Raw genomic sequence first — 21,683 nt, forward strand, 5'->3', positions numbered from 1 at the left:
GTCAGACTGCATCATTCTTCTCAAGAATTCACACAATAAGAATTTATGTTTATGAATATACACAGGAATGGCTCATTTGTCATTTAAGTCAATAGTGCAAATCACATGCTGAGTAATCACTAAACACATGCATAAAAGTCTTCATGACATTCCCTACACAAGAATAAAATGTCACATAACTATCACTCCACATCTACATGCCCATTCTACACAAAAACTGACATCAGTCTGATCACTTCTCAAATGCACTTAAGCAGAATCATGTTGTCAAATGCAAGCTGTACACCAAATTTTTCCTTGCTCTACAGCTGCAGATGTATTAACAAGTTCATTCTGTCAATGGCATTTATTATCTTTATTTCTTAATCCAAAGAAAGGTTATTTAAAACCTGTCCCGCTAAAACTTAATGGATGAAGCAATTCAGGAGGCTCTCTGCAACTGGATCACAGGCTGACAGGATAGCCTTTATCACAGCATAAAGACAAGGTCATATTTTCTTATGATTTCCAATTTGTTCTCCACTTGTACAGTTTCTGCACACATCTCTTTTTGAACAGTATCTGCACATGTTTTTCTCATGACTGTTTTCATTTCCCAAGAATTTCTCTGCATCATCATCCATTAATCATTTTTCCTTCTACCTTTCTTTCTTATTCAGCACAAGGAAAATCTCAAGGAAGAAACTGTCACTGTCAAAACTTTTAACCCAACTTCAAAGAAAAACAAATGAAAAATCCATAAGTAAACTTATTGCTTTTAGAGTACTTCAGCTAGATCGGTTTCTTCCTCAATGAGCCTTACCAGCAGAAGACAAGAGATATTTTAATCCAGAATCCTCACGTTTTGTTTAGACCATCTTCCAACTTCTACCACTTCTCATCAAATTTAAATGACTTTTGATTTTGGGCTAAGCTGTGTCAGCAAAAGTTGAATTTGACTCTTATAAGCATAAAAAGAGAAGCACAACACATCAACTTGACTACACTATGCCTCCTGCATTCATTATTCTTCACTAGAATAGCCAAAGACAGATATGACAGAATACGATGTTGACAAGTTGCAACCCAAAATAATTGTCTTTACTGGTGATATCAAACTCCTCCCAATATTTAGACACTGCAGCTGCTGGTCATTGATTCACAGCAAACATCTGCTTCCTAAATTAGTATCCGTGCTTCAGCACCATAACATGCAACACTGGTAGCAGCAGCACACTAAACCTCCTAAAAACAAAGCAAATTTATGTGCCAGTGTTCTTGAAAAGCTCTTAGGATCAATGAAGTAACATATGCCTGAAATAACTGATCTCTTACAAGTGCTGCCCTCTGGATAGCATCTTCTGTCTCTCAGGGCAATGTGCTATCTGATGAGTAGTAGTACTTGGATTATGCAAAATAGATGCCAAGTGGTTAGCAAAGACATTCATGTCTTTAAAAGCTATCTCCACCAAGTTACAGCAGGACACAGAATGCCTATACTGGCAAAATGCAAATGAAAAAGCTCACTTCATTTGAAAACTGACAGTATAATGTATTTCTCATTACTATTTATTTTAAACATTTGTAATGTCACAAGCAATTCTGTAAGAAGTCCTCTGCAACAATGTCTCTAATAAAGGGACCTGAACATCTTGCAGATGTTCTGCAATTCTATTGGCTTTCAAAAATATTATGGGTACCAAGAACTTTACTCAGTAAGACTACCCCGACAACTCACAGAACTGTTCTGTGTAAGTAAGTGGACTGGGGGAGGAGAGGGAGGAGAAGTAGAAACATATTTTAGGCATTGGTTACATACATCTTTTAAACACCTATTAATTTAATTTTTTTTGTAATTTCAATGGTACTTAGTTTTCAATAAAAACTGATTTTAAAGTATCCTTGTATATAAAGGTCATGTAAATACTTCTCTCAGACTTCAACAGAAAGTAAATCCTCCAGTATCCCCAAAAGCTTCTCAGAGCTGAATTCTACATGAGACAGCAGTGTTTAAAGACCCAGACCTATAAGGACTATTCTGCAAGCACATATTACACTTCGCTGCAACATACACCACTGAATGGGAAGAACTCCGACTTGTTAGCAAACACTTGAAAGAAATATTCTCATCCTCTTCTGTGTGATTTAATTCCTGTGCTTGATGTTTTCCCTTCTGACTGTATTAATTTTCAGAGTTCCAGGGTGCTCATTTTTTTCTTTTATGTGTGTCACAACACACAGAACAATTTATAGAATCATGAAGCAGGTTTATTTTGCTAGAGGGAACAAAGTGACAGTACGTGTTCCCAAACATGTCAAAGGTATGTGAGTAAGAAAGGTGTGGTCTGTTTCATAGTTACAACATTGAGATTTTCAGAGCCAAGGCAGCTGCAATGCTAGTGGCACAACCAGCATTCCTACTTTTTTGAAAAGTACTTAGCTCTGCCAGGCTGTAATGTGGTGTACAGAGTTGCCATCCTATGTAATGTTTAACTCCAACTATTCTCAGGTGTCCACATGTAGAAATATTTAATAATCCACAGCTTAGTTTTATTCCAAATAATCTGCCTAACAAATCTCTAGTAATTAAGCTATACAAGAAACATAAAGGACAGAAATGTAATTACTGTAAAAAATGACACTAAAACTATCACACAGTTACACTGAAAACCATTGAGTATTTTATACAGACACATAATGGGTCTCCAGAGGAAATGTTCACCCACTTGAGTACACAGTCTATAAGCAAGCATTTAATTTTCTTAAGGGCTGCTGCTGCCATGATTCCACAAAAGTATCTACTATAAACTAACAGGAAAAACAAAATCACCTTGAAATTCAACATAAAACTGCAATTGGTTTATGCATTTCAGAAGAACAACTCATACAGTTAAGCACTGCACACCATCGCAATTAAGAGCTGAGAATACCCACAACTTGGAGAAACAGAACGTAAGCTACAAAAACAACAGTCTGCTTTTCATCGCTTAGTTATTTCTTTTAAAACTGCAGAGCACATTAGGGTAGGTCACGTTAACTGAGAGCCCAGAGGCATTTTGTTGCTCAAATAGAGCCAAAGCTCTGCTTAAAAAAAAAAAAAAAAAAAAAAAAAAAATTAGAGTTCAACCAGCTGACCTTATCTTTGAAATCACAAACAGAGCACTCACTTTAGACCTTCATGACTTCAGCAATAAAGTTCTCAACACTGTGTGCATTACAACAGCATTCATAACGCAACTTGAACAAGTGAGTTACAGGTTTCTCACTTTTTATTTAATGTTTAAATGCTAAAAAGTCATGACACAAACCTGGGTCCACGTGTCTAGAGCTTCTTCTAATTCCATTTGTTCTTTTCTGCAAAGGAAAAATACAAATCAAGGATATGAATAAACATGTTTTCATGTAGGCACATCACACTCCTTTCATTCCCACAATCTACTAGGCAAAGCTGGTTTTCTGAAGTTATTTCCCCCAACCACGAACACAATTATCTTTATCTTGTAGAAAGATCACACTTTGAAAAATATTCTTAGTAATGTACACAGTTTTTTCATATATCCCATTTTTTCTGACACTAGGCTCAAAAGATTCTCAGTTCATAGGAGGTTTTTTTCATACATCAACATTTTTTGATAACATGAACAAATGTATTTTTTAATAATTTACAAATAGGATAAGGGAAAACCATGCAGTCTGGCATTATCTGCCCCAGATCATGTCCACCAACATAAAAGGCAAAGCCTCTTGCGTTGTTTAATAAGGGAGAAACTTTGACTATTTCTACTTTATACTGAAGCTATCTAGAATTCTCTATGGAATACCTAATTTTCTTATTTTCTGGTCAAGTACTTCAATACATTTAGTAACTTGTCTCTCTCTTTTAAATTGGAAGAACCAGAGTTGTGTGAAATCAGAAACTCTCTGACGAGACTCAGATTATTTTAATTTTTTTTTCTACATTTTATATTCTAAGACACTTAATATGGATCCCTGGAAATTTCAATGTGAAATAACATATCTTGAACTACTGATCTGCTTTTGCAGGCTTGTTTTAACTGGTAACTTGCATGATGGCTCATGCATTTATTTATTTTTTAATCAAACCAAGCAGAGAAAAGCATGTTGCATAACAAAGGGAACAATTAGGTTGCTCTGATTTACTAGCAGTTGATATAAGCTGATGGAGGACACACACCAAGGCAAGCCAGAAAGCAGTAACCTGAGGCATAACCAGATTACCAAGCCCTGTAGCAAGCAAGTAATATGAAAAGCTTGGTTTGAAAACAGCTTTCAAACTCTCAAGTCCTTGGACATATTCTCTCTGCACCCCACATCTCTAATTAAAGAACGGATTCAAGTTTTGTTTCATCTGTAGCGAAAAGAAGAAAAATTTACAACTGCTGCCACAATGAAGGTACTAATACTCAAAACAAAAAGTTCAATTATATCCTACAATGTTTTTTTATAGATGGAAGCTGTATTGCTGATACAGATTGATGCAGAGTGAGGAGTAACCACAGAAGGGAGGGAAAGGGGCAGGACTGGGTAAAGAAAGTCCAAAGGGAGATGGAGAAATGTTTAACTGAAACGCAAGCAATACAGTGACTCTGTAACAACCTAAGTCATATACATGACAGGATCAGAAGGAAAAGTTTTAAGGAAATTGTTCTTGAGCTGTATGAAAACATGCTCAATACCCTTAAACATATTGCAGTACCATCAGATTCTTCACATTACTGGTATGCAATATAAATCCATATTTTCTAAAACGACAGTTCTTCATCTGTGCTCAAGTTTCCTTCTGCACAGAGATAATTAAAGCAGGCATTTAATAGTCTTGGTAAAAATCAAAGTAACCCTGATGTTTTAGATCAATTCAAGAGGCAACAGCAAATCAATAGCTCCAAAAAGGAAGGGGGTTTTATCTCTCACAAGAAAAAAAAGTATACATGTTTTTTTATCCAGCTAGATGGTGAACATACTTTTCACCACAATATGTTCACCACAGTAGCTTTACAGAGCCTGGTAGCCTTGCCCACGAGGCCCAGTACTTGACCTGTTCACAGCTCCCCAGTCATGCTTGCTGGCTTCAGGACTGGGAAAGCATCAGGCAAATGAAACACACTGTGACTCCCATATTTTAGAGTGCCCTTACTTAGCAGATCTTTCCAGGCAGAGACTTAAAAGGCTGGGCAGCTGTTGGCTAGGGCACAGCTGAGGTTGCAGGGAGAGCAGGCAGGCAGCAGTGCCTGGGCAGAGCCAGGGCCGCGCCAGCACAGCCCGGTCCCCAGCCAGAGTTCCCTGAACTCGCCATTCCCCTGCAGGCCTCCAGAAGCCAGAGCCCACCTGAGGCCCAGAGCCCAGGAGCTCACCACAGCATGCAGAGCTGCCCTGACCTGCCCCCCCCCCCCCCCCCCCCCCCCCACCACTACCTGGGGTCACAGTGACACCCAAACAGCTCAAACATCAGAGAGCACTGCTGTGGTCAGCCCTGTACATGACTATCCCCATACCAGCCATGTCAGCAATAACATCCTTACATTACCCAGCAGGTCATTTAAGCAGTTAAATTACTATAAACTTCTGATCTAAAATAGATGCTGGAAACTATTATATTCTAGGTTTGAAGTGCTGCATCTCTTCGTCAGAACTGGCAGTCAAAACTCAGCTGCTGTGCTCTCCCACATGTCAGTGGAGAGGCACCAGGAGCTGGCCAGAAAGTTACCCAGGGTGGGTTTGCAGCCTTTTTGGGTTGATGGCAAGGTACCTATGTGCATCACAGCAGCTTCTCTGTCCAGGTCCCATTTTAACATTCTCTCCAGATTACATAAACTCTATAATCACTGGATACCTCTGCATCTACAATCCTTTCTCATGAAAAGGTGAACACTTCCCTGCTGATCTTTCATCACCCTCTCTGCCTGGTGTGGCAGAGGAAAAAAAAAAAAGAATACTTTTAACTTTACTGACAATTTTTGTCTAGGAACAGTAAGGATCTAACCGTCAGTTGTGAAGCAATGTATGCTTTCTTACCTGTAACTTAAAAAAAAAACTCCACCCTTTTCAGTGCTTTCAGCACTAAGTCATATCTCTGCAAGTTTAACTCACATTTTGAACAGAAGACATTCATATTTAATCATGAATACCTTGTTGCTTAGACAACTTCTACAGCACTCTAAGTAAATCTGTTGTTAAACCCAGAAGAAAAGCATATCTTTTCCAACAGCACGTGCACAAAACAATAAGGAACTCTTATATCACAAACAAAACAAACATCACATGCAAAGGAAAAAAAAATCCTTACCTCATGTTTCACGTTTCCGTGTTCTGAAACATAAGTAAAAATTGGCATTACTGGTGACTGCAAACTGTACACCTTTGCTGTAGCAATCTCAGTCTGTGTTGCGTGGCATTAAAGAAAACACTGCTGCCTTCCCTTTGCTACCTGATACCTGTAGCCGCCCAATGCCCGGGCCGCGCCAGGTCGTTGTGCAAACCCCGCCCGGCCCTGGGCAGGCTCTGGCTGCAGGGCACGCTCTGGCAGCGGCACGGCAGGATCAGACAGTACACCTTGGAAACTTTCAGAAGGTTTCAAAAACACTTGGTAAACACTGACTCGTTGGGAATTCAAAGCTACGGTTCTTTGTTGCAAGTCGACTTTACACCTTTTCTTGTCTCTGCCTTTTCAGAGTATGTCAACATGTATCGAGAGATATATATATACACCTTTAGCTTCGAAGTGTTCTATATTTCATGTCTTCAAGTTCAATTCAGCATTGCATTAGCATATCATAGACTGAAGCCATTGGTGGTTTATTTACCTTTTTTACTATAAGTTTTATGGTACTATTTAAAAATTATGAAACAAATAAAACCCTGTAGGAGATCAGAAAGACTGCGTAAAGACTAACAATTCAGCATACACAGGCCACCACACATACAAAAGACACAAAAAGGGATATCTTTCTTACATGTCTTTGAGTGTCTGATCTGATAACAGGCATTTGGGTGTACTCTAGATTTTGGTTTGGTGTGTTAGCAAAGCGCACACAGCTGTATTTACCTGTGTGCACTCTCTAGCACTACACAAGCTGCTGAGGCAAAGCCCAAACTGCACGTGCCTGGTCTTCATGTAACTTCATCACAATTGAAAACTTTTACTGTAATGTCTTCTAAACAGGAAAGTATGTTCACAGTAAAAGAAATAATAAAGTTTAACTGCAAGTACATTTTATTCTGCTAAAAAAAGGTTACATTAAACAGTAAAGTGTGGGAAAACAAAATCTCTGCCTTTCTAGTACTTTATGCAAAGATAAGGCATGCCCAGACCAAACACCCCAGCTGCGGACAGGCCAGGCAGGCACAGCCTTTACCACTGGCAGAGCTCTTCTCACGTACACCTTCAGTCGCCACTTCCCCTCTCACAGTACCCCTAAGACACCTCGTCTGGTCATCCACACAAAATGCTTTTATGATTATAACCTTTCCAAAAGTATTAATTTGCATTTTTATAGTGAGCAAAGAGAAGAAAAATAAGCCCGCCCAAAGGAGGAGATGCAGGTAGTCTACTCAGATTTTCTAAGGAGTCTGAGGGAATTAGTTGCCAAAGTGCTGCTGAAATTCAATACAATTTTGGTATTTCACAATTTGAGATGCCTTTTAAAATTTTTTTGCCAAAATACGAATAAAACCACCTTTTTTGAATGTTTGATCTCAGTATTATGAATGACTTCAAATAAAGAGAAGTCAAATAGGTAAGGACTTGCAAAGGAGGCCAAAACTTCAAATCCAGACTCAGGGAGTTTTTTTTCTTTTTGTTTTTTTTCCTTTTAAAACAAAAAAAGGCTTATGTTTATTTTAGCAGATCTATTATCAAAATGTTAAAATGGAAATGTCATTTATCCTCCAGTGGGAATGAATGAATCTGATTTTTAAAGGTTGCTGTTGAATATTATTTGTATCTCTAGGAAATATTCCAAACCCAGTTAGATGAGTGAGTTCCATCTGATCAGAGCATTCGATCAGAACATCCCAGCAGTTTTCATAATAAATAATTAAGAAGCGCTGTGATAACTGTTAAATAACTGAATAACTGGATTCAAGAAATAACTACACAGGACGGTAATAAATACTCCTGATAAGTCGCACAAAATAAATTTCATTAAAAGGGAGGTGGGAGATTTGGATTAAAAAGAAGACCAACACTGATGAACCAAAACACCATTTGTGGCTTCACTGTCAACACTTCAGTAATTGAAAAAATATCCAGTACTTGTATTTCCACATAAAAGCCTATTCAAAAGTAAGACATTCTTGTCTTGTTATTTCAACACAGTTCAAATACTCTCATATTTCAGAATTCGTATTGAATTCTGTGAATTGTTTCCTCACAAAACACCTTTTTTCTCAAACACTACACAAGTACAAAAGCAAGAATACCCTCATTTCTATTTTTAGAAAAAAAGAACGTAATGTCTGCAGATATCCACCAGCAGATATTTTACACGTGACAACTTTAATTCAAGTTCCTGCTCGTTACCAATTTGCCAATGAAATTATCGAGTGGGTCCTCAGTTCTGACAGCCAGCTACTTCAATATCATAGCACAGTTTGGGGGTTTTTTTTGTTTATTCACTGAGGCCATGTTACCACTGGGTCACATTTTGATAATTATATTTTTCTACAGAAGCAAGAAGAGCAGCAGCTGGCCTCAGTAAGTGAGGGAAGGCAGATCAGAAAATGGGAATAAACTGCTCCTCAGGGAGGCAACAGCGCAGCTGGATTTACATGCTAACTATATGGAGAGTAAACAAAAAGGATACGTAATAAACTACTCACCTTTCTATTTTAAAAGAAAGCTCGAAATATTTAAAATGCGGGAACTGCAAAGTAAGTCACTTGGAAGGAGCTGTGGGACTATCTATTCCTTTCTGGTCATTTAGCCAGTCATTGCATAATCAGAACAAAATTAGAAATGTGACCTAGACGCATCATAGTGTAGGACCCTGAAAAATATCAAGTCCCCTAAGTGGCTTTTGTTCAGGTTGAGCAAGAATCGATAGTTAAACAGTACAGCTCAACCTTTGCTGCAGTTTTTAAAAAAGTGGCCTAACTCCAATGAACTTTCTGTGATTTGAGCACTTACTTGTCAATTCAGTTGACATGGAAGGCTTGGAGGAAATCCAGCAACTTCGCAACTATTGATCAAGTCAGCAAAAACGTAAACAGTGAAAGCTGCTGGTTTCTTTTTAGCTGTCAAGACCACACGGTTTTCATGAATAATCTCTAATGTGCTGTAGCAAGCAATTATTACATAAACAGCACGGACTATATTATTGGGCATATACATCACCACATGAAAGCAACTCTAAACTTAACTCATTCATATGGCAACATTTTCTTTCAAGTTCATCATACAGTGGAAGAAATTTCTTTTCCACCTAAGGAAATACAGTACTTTTTAAAATTGAATTATCTGAACAAGATAGAAATCATGCATAAGTTAACTAAAATTTACTACAAAAACAACCTGTTCATGTTTTTTTAATCCATTTATGACCTGATGAGACATGTCTCTAACACTCCCTGGGAAAAGCAATATAAAGAAAATTCTGTGGGTGTGGCACTATATTTAAAATATTCAAAATATTTTCAGATTCTAGAACCGTTATAGGAAGTTTCTCTAATTGAAATATTCAATAGTGTGTAGAACCAGCAAACATTTGCCTGAGAATACTTAATTCAATATAATTGGATAGACTTGGAAAAATTGCAGTCTGGAAACAGAAATGAATTGTTAATTCTGCTGGTTTAGACTAGGAAACAGACTACAGTTCTGCAGTATGTTCTGTGCAGAGTGATTCTGTTTTATCAGTCCTGAAGCCTCTGAAGGAACTGCAAGGGTCACACAACAACCTGTATAATAGAAGTGAGAATAAGGGATACAGCTTCTCCTTTTGTCTACTAAAGGTGTGTCACTCTTAACCATTCCAAAATGTTAACCCTTCCAACTAGTGGAAAAGCATCACCAGATGAGTGAAATTGTCTTGTGCCATGAAAGAAGAGAGAGGAATGTAGTTGAGAAGCCAGAAGAGGCAGCATGGGAAAGGAGACCTCATCAGCCACCAGAGAAAATAACACCACATATGTCCTTATAAATGGCCTGTCAGAGAAATATGTGCATCCATTTTAAAATCCTTGTGTTTAAGGATTTCATAAAGTCTTGTGTTTAAGACTGTGCAATCAGACTCAAAGGAGTTCATCAGAACATTAGGGGAAAAAAAGAGGGGGCATGGAGGATTTCAACTCACAGAAAGACTAAGTGATAGGGAAAACAGTAAAATACATGCAAATGCAGAGGACTACTAAAGCATGCACAGGACAATATTTAAGGGGGGGGGGGAAGTTAAATCAATAATGGCAGAAACAAACACAGAAGACTTCAACAAGCACTGTTGATTTACAGCAACAAGGGCAGGAACAGCAACCAAGAAAATCCAAAGGCTAAATGCAGACATTTTGTTCTATTTATTAATTCAACTAATTAACTCCGCATCTTTTATCACTACAATTTCTACAGTCTGCTGAACTGTCCTTCTTTGAAGTAAAACATCTGAAGAACTGGCATACGTTTGTGTATAAGGCATAGCATGAGAACACAGCAATTTATCTTCAGATTTTGTCAATGTTTCTCTCATAAGCGTATCATCTAAATCTGACACTTAATAATTTTGTCATTCAAAAGGTTTCATCTGTCTTCGGATGTCTCTCTTTTGAATTTTCACAAACTGCAACTCGGAATGAAATATAAAAGATTTAATCCATTCAGGGAGGTTCTAAGTATCATTTCAGAAAGGCTAGCAAAAAACATCTGTTTAGTAGTCTATAAAGAAAACAATCTCAAACTGTACAAAACCAGAAAATGCTGAGGAAAACTCAAATGCCTTTGAGAAACCTAATGGTATATTCCCATGGCAGTGTTTTGAACTCTGATCACCTCTTTTCAAATAGACCTCTAGAAATAGAAGAGGTCTACCGAATGGGAATTAAAATTATTTGAAGCATAGAAAAAATTCCACTTATGAACAGATAATGAAAAAAAGAAGCTACTGAGTTCAGAGAGTATACTATTAAGAGGTCATAAGAAGTTATAAAATAATTTATCATAGAGAAGCAGTCAGTCAAAACTTCTATTGACTCTTCTCACAAAAACCCTAGGTCACATGCTGCATAGAGAACTCACTGTTCTAACATTTGTTGAGTTAGATACTTCTAAACAGGAAAGATCTAAGCCAAAGCATTAACAAGACGTAAAAACTCTTCAAACACCAAAAAAGATAGAAGGAAAATGTAACAGGATCAAGCAAGGAACATCATTCCCAGGCATTGTCTACCACACAGAGGATTTGCACTTTGCTGTGAAGCATCTCAAATGGCACTGGCAGAATAACAGAACACCAGATTAAACAGAAAACACAAATATCTACACACACACACACATATATATACACACACACATATATTCCACATCTGTGGCCATAACTAATACCACATGACTACAGAATAATAATCTCCAGTTTCCCAAAAGGATGACTGTGTTTCATGTCCATTAAACCCTCTGAAAGAGGCTGAAATAGTCCCTTAGAAACAAACAAACAAACAAAAAGAAAAAAAAATCCAAATACAGCAATACAATAAGTGTTCCTGGCATTCTGCTACAAGCCTTCCAGCTATGCTCCACAATTTCTTATCTAACAGCACTCTCAGGCCACCTTTGCTGATTTCTCAGAGAAGCAGCAAATGACACCATTAAAAAAATACATTTATAATAAATTAATTTCTCTAAATATTTCAAAAAAAATATTCAAAATTAAAACCATGTTAAAATTTTGTGCATGTAGAGCCTACTTTTTGCACAAAATGCAGTGAAAATACTGAATTTTACATGATGTCTTTATGTCTGCATTCCTCTAGTAATATTTCATAACTTAGCAGGCACAGCAGGTAACTTATGGGAGATTTCATTTCTCAGCACAGCTGGAAAACAATTCCTACTCAAGTTGCAGTAACCAATATTTCAGAGAGTCTGAATTGTCCCTTTCCTTTCTTGGCCACATAGGGAAGCAGAAAATGGTAAAGCTCCTCCTAAAACCTTTCCTTACTCTGTGCACATTATGAATGGGCAGCACTGCTCAATCAACACTTCTTTCTTTCAAAATGCAAATAAAGAGTAAAAGTAGAAAACAGCAGGGAAAAATCTGAGGATTTTCCTTCCTACTCTCTGGCCAAAGTCCCTCTATCAGGTAGAGGGATGACACATTTTCAGCCAAGTAAGCAAAGCCCTTTGTCCTTTCCATCCTCATTGACTGATAAAACAAGAGGGAACTATGGCAGCAGTTGTAATTTAGAGTTCATTTTAGCAGCTATGATCTCAGAGCAGGCTGTAAGGAAAGGCTCCTGTCCTTCTGCCTCATGAGCACGTAGAAGACCACAACTCTCCTGTCTTAGACTAGAGCTACAGGAATCTGGGAGCCTTTGAACAGAAGAAAAAAATAGACTGAGAAGAGAAAGTGAAGTTGAAAGAGAGCATCGAGAGCAGAACACCTGGATGTAAGCAAAACATGTAACACAAAGCAGTATCTTAACAAACCAGTTGCTTCCAATTTCAGAGCACTATCATTTTACAAATATCAGGAAGATGATTTAAAGTAAAATCCAAAATAACATTCTGCTCCTTTAAATTTTTTAAATAATAATTTTTTAAATTATAATTTTTCCACTTACAAAGAAGGAGAAATGTGATTTTGTTGTTGTTATTTTGTTCTCTCTATGAAGTACACAGGAAAATTGCGAGAAATCAGACCTTTAATTACCTAGACCTGATACATGTTGCACCATATGTGTCCACAGATATTTACAGAGGAATAGAAAGACAAGCTCCTGTCCCCCAGCGCGCCAGCTATCCAATTAAAATAAAAACTACAGAAGTGATATTAAAAGGAAAGGAAAAACGTAGAAGTAGGAGTGGTTTATACCACAGAAAATAGTTCTCCAGTGAAGAACAATGTGTTTGTTTTTCCACTCTATATTTTAAATGCAATTGCTTTAAAACATTCAATTTTCACATAATTTAAATATTTATTGTCTTTATAATATCTGTAGAAGGTTTGGTGAAAAAACTATGTTCCAAAAAGGATCTCAATCGCAAATACTGTAATTGCTGTAATGATTTTCAGATCTACAAAAAATTATTTTTAAAGAGCCCAGACTTGGAGGACAGCGTGGAAGATCTCCAATACAGAAAAGCAGCTGAGGAAAAAGAAGTTCACTGACTGCAGCAAAAGTCAATACCTGCCATCCTGTTGATTTCATGAAAGAATGACGCAGGTAAACAGCACTGCAAGCCAAAAGCCAAATAAAAGTCAGGAAGTGATGCAAACAGGGACAAAGACAGAAACAAGCTTATACAATGTTGAAAGGAACAACAAGCCACAGTTGAAATCTTGAAGCAGCAGCTTAGTAAAGAGCAGTGGATGAAGTCATCATGTAATTCAAGCAGTGGGAGAAAGATTATCTCTGCAACAGCATTTTGCAAAGATTGTAGATACTAATGTCAAAAAGAAAATAACCCAATGGAAGGGGTTGCTGTAGCTTATGTGAGGTGAGACATGAGAAACTTCACAAACTATTATGAAATAATCGTGGAAATGAATGTGCATGTTTTAGAGAAGTGAGAAGGACAAATAACTAGAAACTTCCCGAGCATATACAAAATTGAATTCTCTTTCAAACACAATCAAAAAAAAGGCATAGAGGGAAGAGTCACAAATAGCAGCAACTAGCTAGTGACTAACTAGCTATAGTGTAACAAACTCACTACCACAAAATGCATAGGTACGTGGAAGGGAAGGAGTGGCCAATGATGAGGGCTAACATCTACCATTAGCAGGGGGAGATCCAGAAGACATCAGAAAGATTTACAGGTACAGTACTGAGCAGAAAGGGAAGATGTCAATTTTTGAGTCATTTGAAGGAGGCCAAATGATAATTGAAGTCAAAAGAGCCCTGAAGGTCCCAAAGAGCAGAATAACAGAGGAAGCGCAAAGTGACAATGGTCAGGGAAGAAGCTCACAGAGTACATGAATCGATTAAAAGAAGAAAAAAACCAGTCCTTAGATGTGGGAAGTAGAGAGCCATCAATCACATTTTTGTGAATATTGTGAGTGGACAGAAACCATGGAAACCAAAGAGATGAAAGAGGAAGCTGAGGCAACACATACAGCTTTAGGAACTGAGAGGAAAATATGAAAATTGACAGACATAAAGGGAGAACCACAAGGATGATAGATGATGTCCCGTACAGTAGGTGTTACACATATGAGCAGACTACAATTGAAACGAGAGCAATTCCTTCTTGTATACAACATTAACAAAGAAATTGGGTTTGACCTATAACAGCTCTCTCCTGCTTCTGAACATTTCAATTTAGTAGCAATAAAAATCCCTAAGAATCGTAAATGCAATTCTAATTGTGCTTATAAATGGAAGTTTCACAAGTATGCATGTTACAATAAACACAAATTAGAAGTAAATTAAACCTTAATTACATCTAGCAGGTTTCATGTCCTAATTAAAAATGGTATTCTAACAATAAAAATGACTTACCACCTAAATTAGCCCTGCCACAGTTGTCTAGTCTTCCTAAACATTCTTTGTGTGCTCCAACTCCACACTTAGAACATAAATAGCCTTGATAAAATGTTCCCCTGTAAAATAAAATTAAGTAGTGATACCTTAGAGGTGACAAATTCCACACATAAAGGACATAAGAGACAAGGCAGAAGGTATTAGAAGTCATTTGCTGTTCTGCATAATGATAGTCCTTAAAGGACTGAGAAAAAGTGACAACTGACAAACAAGCAGCTCATCCTCTTTTCGCCACTACTAAAAAGTTACAACTAGATAGTTCTTTTGGACTACTAGTATAATAACAATCTCCATTCCAATTTAATCCAAAACTACTTTGGAACAGTACACTTGAAATTGTACCATTATGCATCCATCCTTCTATAGATCTACACTTTGTTTCATCTCAATGGGGATTTGCCTAGGCACCATGACAAATAAGATCCATTTCAAGAGAGTTGTAAGTTTGAATATATATTTAAGCATTAGGAGTTTATAGGCTATATTGCAAACATTCTTGACCTTAAATTTGTTCATTTTTTAAAAAATAGATACCTTGGTACATTTCAGTTAATATTCAGAGCTGCCAATAACTGTAAATGTCTATATACCACAAGGTAGCACTTGGGGATACCCAAGCTATCTTCAAGCAATGTGTATGGAGAATAACACAGCACCATGTGGCCTGTGTCCTGAATGCAAGAGAGCTGTTTCTCAGCAACAGCAGGTAGTGCAGTAACAGACACAATAACTCAGCTATACTGCTTCAAATTCAGAAATCAGCCCTCCTGCCTTCAAGTTTAGAATGCCTGCACCATTCTTCATAGCCATTTAGATCTTATTGTTTTGAGAAAAAAAAAAAATCTTTGAAAATCCAGGTCAGTCTAACTGTTCAGGAAAAAGGCTGCTAAAGGAAAAAAATCTATGACAGGGAGGAACATACCTGAAGTTATTTTATTCCACGTCTGTGCTTAACAAAAGCACTACCCATACTCAAATGCCCTTGCTAAAAATGTTGTGGCTATATTTTTTGAAATATCAATAATATGCAACATAGAATCATAGAAAGGTTGGAGTTCAAAGGGACCTTAAAGATTATCTAGTTCCAATTCCTCCTGCCTTGGGCAAGGACATCTTCCACTAGACTGGGGTGCTCGAAGCCCCATCCAACCTGACCTTGAACATTTCCAGGGATGGAATATCCACAACTTGTCTGGGCAACCAGTTATGAGCACCTGAACTGGCCAAAGTTTAGAAAGCTTTTGCATCTGCAACTTAACACTATGAAATTTGGGGTCAATACATTCCTTTATACCACTGGACATGTCATCTTTACAAAAAAAAACATGGTAGGTCCTAAAAGCTCAAAAATGAATGAGAAACTACAAATATAAAAGCACATGTGCTTTTATATTTGCACATAAAGGAAAGAGGCAGAATACATGGAGTTTCTTAGCTTGCTGGTCTCACAAATCCTTGTTTATGAACACATCAGTTGTCTGCTAGCATTCCTTACCTAGCCTTGCAACATCTGTCTTCAATTTCTCTACATATCTGGTTCAGAAATGCACCTGTAAATGCCTCACAGTTATTTTCTGTCTCACAAAGCAGTCTCTCCATAGCAAACATTTACAAGGATCATCATCATTTGATTTTCTGAAACAATATTCTGTCTTTGAAACTGCTGGTTTACAGCAAGGGACTCTGTGGAAGAGCCATCATGGTCAAAATTGTAAAAAATGGTTGCCATTTACTCTTACATAAGAATCATGATAAAGCCATCTTCTGACAAATGAGAAGCATCTGGATGTTTTCAGCTTTTAACAGCACTCCTGCTAATATTTGGAAATTTGATTACAAAAACTTGCTAATACAACAAGAAACACCAGCTATGACTTCATGAAAACCTTTACAATCTTACCTTAGAAGCATCTGGCAGACTTTACAAGATGTCACACGACTGAAGGTGTGCATTTTGAACTCATGAAAGCTTGTATCCGCATAGTCTGGCCGTATATTTGACCTAAAAAAAGTTTGAAAATCTGCATTAAACTAATGAAATCTAGAGCACAATGCAACATTCAAAGGAGGAAATCTGAACCCACAAACAATTAGTTTTATTTACACTTTAATGGTTTTCACTGAAAAGAACTAGAAGTATGGAGTTTACCATACACCTTGAAATGAAACCTGAATTATAACATTATGCAGACCTAGTTCTTAAATATACCCTGTAACTACCTTAACTGTCACAATTAACAGAAAACTGAACACCAAAACAAACTTCACCTGGTTTTTATTCCTGTTTGATAAACTAGGATCGTTTTATAAACCTAAAGAATGCTTACCATTTCCTTCTCAAAAATATTTTGTTATGTGAATGTACAAGGAAAAGCAGCTCACACCCTGAGAACCACCATATTTGAAACATTAGCATCAAATTTGGGACAGTTAGGTCATAACTATGCAGCAATATACTTGATAACACGAGTGTTTTCAAAAGTAATTAGAAAATATTCACAGGGGTTTGGTTAGTCTTTTTTAATTGTGTTGCCCAATGCGTACAGCTGTTGCTACACACAGGAAATTTAACAAATAAAATAAAATATCACTATTCACACTACTAAGATACCAAGACTCTATTAGCAGGCTCATTTCCAAAGATCAGACTTATGTACAAAGCACTGGTCCATTACTATACATGTGTTTTGTTTATCCTCCCTACCGATCCCTTTTAAAAGCAGGTGTATAATTTAAAAATGACCCACTGATCATTTTGTTGCACCAGTTTTCTGGTTTATTTAAATTTTATTAAGTATTCTATTTAATTTTTTTCTATCATCCCTCCCATTTCCAAGACTGTGTAGGACAACAGGCGTTTTCAATGGATTTCTCTTCTTTTTTTTATTATTTAATAACATCCCCAAACTAGCTAAACACCGGCAAAATCAGTTATTCTGAAACACTAGGTTCATAATTTAATATTAATCTAGACTGTATCAGAGAAGACTATATATATAGCAAGGGTTAATGTATTTTTAAATATTATTTATATTGGAATGCTTAAGATGCTAGAAAAACACCAGATATTTATGGGAAGAACATAAGAATGCATGATGTATAGGAATTAAATAAGGAAAAAAAATCCTGAGGGTAAGAATGCAAGAATCTACAGCACTCAAAGGAAAACCCAGAAACTTTTCTGACACACAAAATTACATATTCACCCATTAAAGTTGGAGATACTTATAAATTTCATTTTTACATATTATAAACAACTTCTAGACTAAAACACAGACCAGCCACAAACTGCAATGAAACACAGATAACCATGCAAGCTTCAATCTCTCTGGGACTGAATGAAAAGGCCTACAAAAAAAAAAAAAAAAAAAAAACAAAAAAAAAAAAACACCACAAACAAACCACCACCACATTCAAAGAATCTGTTTAAGTACTCAGTGTCAGAAAGGTCAGTCTTCTAATCTGCCTGCTGAAAATGAACGTGCTGAAAATGAAACTGCACTCAAAAACCAAATGAGATTTTGCTTTTATGCCTGAAAATAACCTGACAATTGGTACTGTTTTAACTACCTCACTTGTGTCTCCCTTTCTGCTATGATATGCAAGATGTCAATACTACAACTGCTGCTAACTGAGACTGGCATGGCACATGACCCATTCACAGCAGGAAGGGACAGGCATTGGGATAAAATTAACCTCAAAAAGGTAAAGAACTTCTTAAACCAGGAGAAAAAGTATTATTTTGAGGCTCAACTTGGCAGAGCCTATATTTCACGTGTTTGCCAAGGGGCTGCCAAAACTTCTTAGGCTACACTCCAAACAATCCTGAAAACTCCCTAGAACAAGTTACAGTATTCACACTCCCAACGGAAGCTCATTTTGAGTGACCATTTGGTTCTGAGCAGGCTATCTTGCAGAACCACATTCGAAGTATCAGCCAAATGTGCAGAGACTGAAAGCATACCAAATTAATCCTAACAACCTGATCATTTTTCAAGAACAAACCAAAGAAAAAATTCTATTCATTTCATTAGAACAGGATCAATCTCCAAAAATAATAAGTATAGTGGATCAAAAGACAAAAATGACAGCCTCACACAGACAGTTGTTAAACACGAGCATATGACTACACAACTTCCTTCCATGTGTAAAAATTCTCTTTCATTCTTCTCTCAGGCTATCTTCCACAAAGATTGAAATGCATGAACTACTGAAAATGTAACTCCTATTAACAGAACAAAGATGATACACCATATTCATTCTTCTTTATATTAAAAGCAATATTTGAGTTTCTTTATATTTTACAAAGCCATTCAGTTCCATTTTACAGTTCTTAACAGAAAAAATTTTTCTTCAGAGGAAAAAAGCATAGTGCTAAAATGGCAAAGCATGAAGTTATGCTCCACAGAAGAGCTGTCACAAGTCCCTTCACCTTTTTCCATTCTAAGTTGTTTTATTGCATCTATGGCCTAAATTGCACAATATAATCTCCTAAGCAAGAGGAAAGCTTTATCCAGATAAACAGATTTTCAACTTGATCTACTGTGTGCTAAAATTTGGATATATTTGTCCTACTTGCATAAGTAGAGGAATACAAAACTGAAAACATAACACAACACAAACTTGTGAACAGAATGCAAACTTCACTGTATCTTGTCCACTATTACAGAAGAATTAGTTTGGTTCCAAGTACTAGTCAGTTCTTAAGGAGCACAAAACCGTCTCAAAGAGCAAATCCATCACTTTCTTTAAACCCCACCAGGTTTTAATTTGGTAATTTGAAGATACTAGCAATTACTTCAAAGAATTCTCTATCTAGAAAAACTTTTCTTTCTTCACCACCTACATATCTTTCATATTCACTATCAATTCACCAAGATCTAACTTCATGTATTTCCTTTTTGGATAAGGTCAAGCTGCCACAAAGATCCTGTGAAATAGCTTTTTTTTTCTTTAAAGACATAAGCCTGACTGTCTCTTTTAGGAGCACCTAGGAACTATTCATAAGCCAAAAAGACATTTTCAATTTTGCTAGCCCTTTCTTCCACCACTGAAAATATATAATTTATCCCCCTTTTTTCCCCCCAAAGACATCACCCAAAATGAAAAGCCCAAAAATCCCTAACAACAAAAGTTTAGTGAATCAAAGGAGAATGCCACTGAAGTACATCATCCACAGATTAAATGAATCTGGAAGGGACTAGAACTTCAGCAAATAATGGAGGATCCTGTGCAGGAAGAGGGAATCAACAAGAGAAGAAACTTATCTACTGTTGAGCCTTTCTTTTTGTGTAGGCTTAGAAGATGTCTCAAAATGAACAATATCACTGCATCCACTCAGAATAGTTTTCTTTTATCTCTTCCTTTCTGATTCTGTTAGTCCTTATTGTCTCAGACTGAGGTCAAACAGGAATGGGAAAATTTCACGTGCTTGATTTCGGTTTACACATCCGCAAACTATATTCTCAAATTTCAGAGTCCATCACATTTCAAAAAGATCAGTATTGTATCCATTAACTCATTATTCTCTTTATGAAGAAATAATATACCAAAATATTAACATTTAGATGCACTGTTATCAGTTGATTCCTGTTAGACAAGGCATTTAATCACTGCTCCAAAAAAAGCATTCACAGTTATGAGGATGCAGTTTCCAGTTATTAATACTCTGATAAAGGCACTAGAAAAGAACAGTGCAAAATAAACTGTATGCTTACTCTGAAGAAGGAGTGCTGTAAAGTGAGGTACAAGATAGAAAGATAAATAATGATACAACAAAATCCATAAAAATAAAAAAAATGGGTACTGTCTACTATAAATGTAGAGGTGGAAGAAGGAAAGCTTTGCAGAAAAGCACAGATTGCAGTGCTAACCATGGACAGGAAAACTCTTGCACATTCTAGCACCTGATCACTAATGCTGCATTGTGGCACATCCAGTTCTGCAGTCACAATGCCCATCGTATCAGACAAGTCTGAGACAAGGTACTGTACAGTATATATCAAACAGCAAGTCTTTCAATGTAAAGCCTGAAACTTGATGAATCTAGGGGGTTGATATTTTAGTTTTCAATATGTTTTCTTTTCAGTAAATAAAAAGTAATGGAAAAATAACAAACTTGCACACATGCAAGTTTCTAACTAGAGATCAAGCTCAACTCATCTGCAACTGTGTAAGTCCAAATACCACAAGGACCATAGGAAATTTTTTTCCACAAAACCTTCCACACTGAATATCACATCCTATATTTTGAGCTTTTAAATACAGTAAATAAAGCTGATAATGTCAATGAAAAAAATGTCATGACATAGCATACAACTTTCCATAGCCATGTCCAACCCTAGAGAAGCTATTTTAGTTACAGCATGCAAGCCTTACACTGACACACAGAACACAGACCAGAGCTCTCACAACACACTTAACAGAACATTTCATCTTTCTCAAATCTTTTCCCTTCTACTTCCCAACCTGTGGGTACACTGGAAGACACAGGAAAAAAAACCCTGAATAATATGTTAACATTAATTTTGAGCATAAGACTAAGAATATTTTCCTCTTTAGAAGAAAAATTTCTTGTTGGGTAACTAAAAAATAAAAGGAACCCACACATGATTCTTATCAAATTTCAAACATATTGAAGCAATTAAGAAAATCTAATTTGGGTTTAAACTAGGTTCCTTCCCCATCACAGTGGAATAGTCAAGCCCTCTTGCAGACTCCCCAGTCACTCCAACCACAACTTCTATCATGGGGTGCCCCCAGCTGCAAATAAAATGTTTCCTCTATTTCTGCTGTCAAATGATCTTGACAAGTGTCCAGAGCAGGAAGACACCCATACACCAGAAATACTTAATATCAGGTAAATAAGGGCAGAGAACACACTCCTCATTTTATGGTAAAACTGTCTGTTATTTTTACGAGCAACAGCAATGTAGGGAGTCAAAAGTTGTTTCCCTTTGTCTCTTTTACTTTTTCACCAGGCTGTTTTAACTCCTACA

At 36.8% G+C, this 21,683-nt stretch overlaps 1 protein-coding gene across 2 annotated transcripts in view; it reads right to left on the minus strand.

Moving 5' to 3' along the window:
- Positions 1-21,683, minus strand: part of VAV3 (vav guanine nucleotide exchange factor 3) — a 157,486-nt gene that overhangs the window by 48,813 nt on the left and 86,990 nt on the right. For both annotated transcript variants that reach the window (XM_027667627.1, XM_027667626.1), the window contains exons 16-19: positions 16,586-16,687; positions 14,644-14,744; positions 6,284-6,306; positions 3,288-3,333 (exon numbers count right to left, since the gene is read on the minus strand). In XM_027667627.1, coding sequence (XP_027523428.1) covers positions 3,288-3,333; positions 6,284-6,306; positions 14,644-14,744; positions 16,586-16,687 — 272 coding nt within the window. The remainder of the gene's footprint in view (positions 1-3,287; positions 3,334-6,283; positions 6,307-14,643; positions 14,745-16,585; positions 16,688-21,683) is intronic.

Source organism: Corapipo altera, unplaced genomic scaffold (genome assembly GCF_003945725.1).
Source record: "Corapipo altera isolate COAL_440 unplaced genomic scaffold, ASM394572v1 360, whole genome shotgun sequence".
Taxonomy (NCBI): domain Eukaryota; kingdom Metazoa; phylum Chordata; class Aves; order Passeriformes; family Pipridae; genus Corapipo; species Corapipo altera.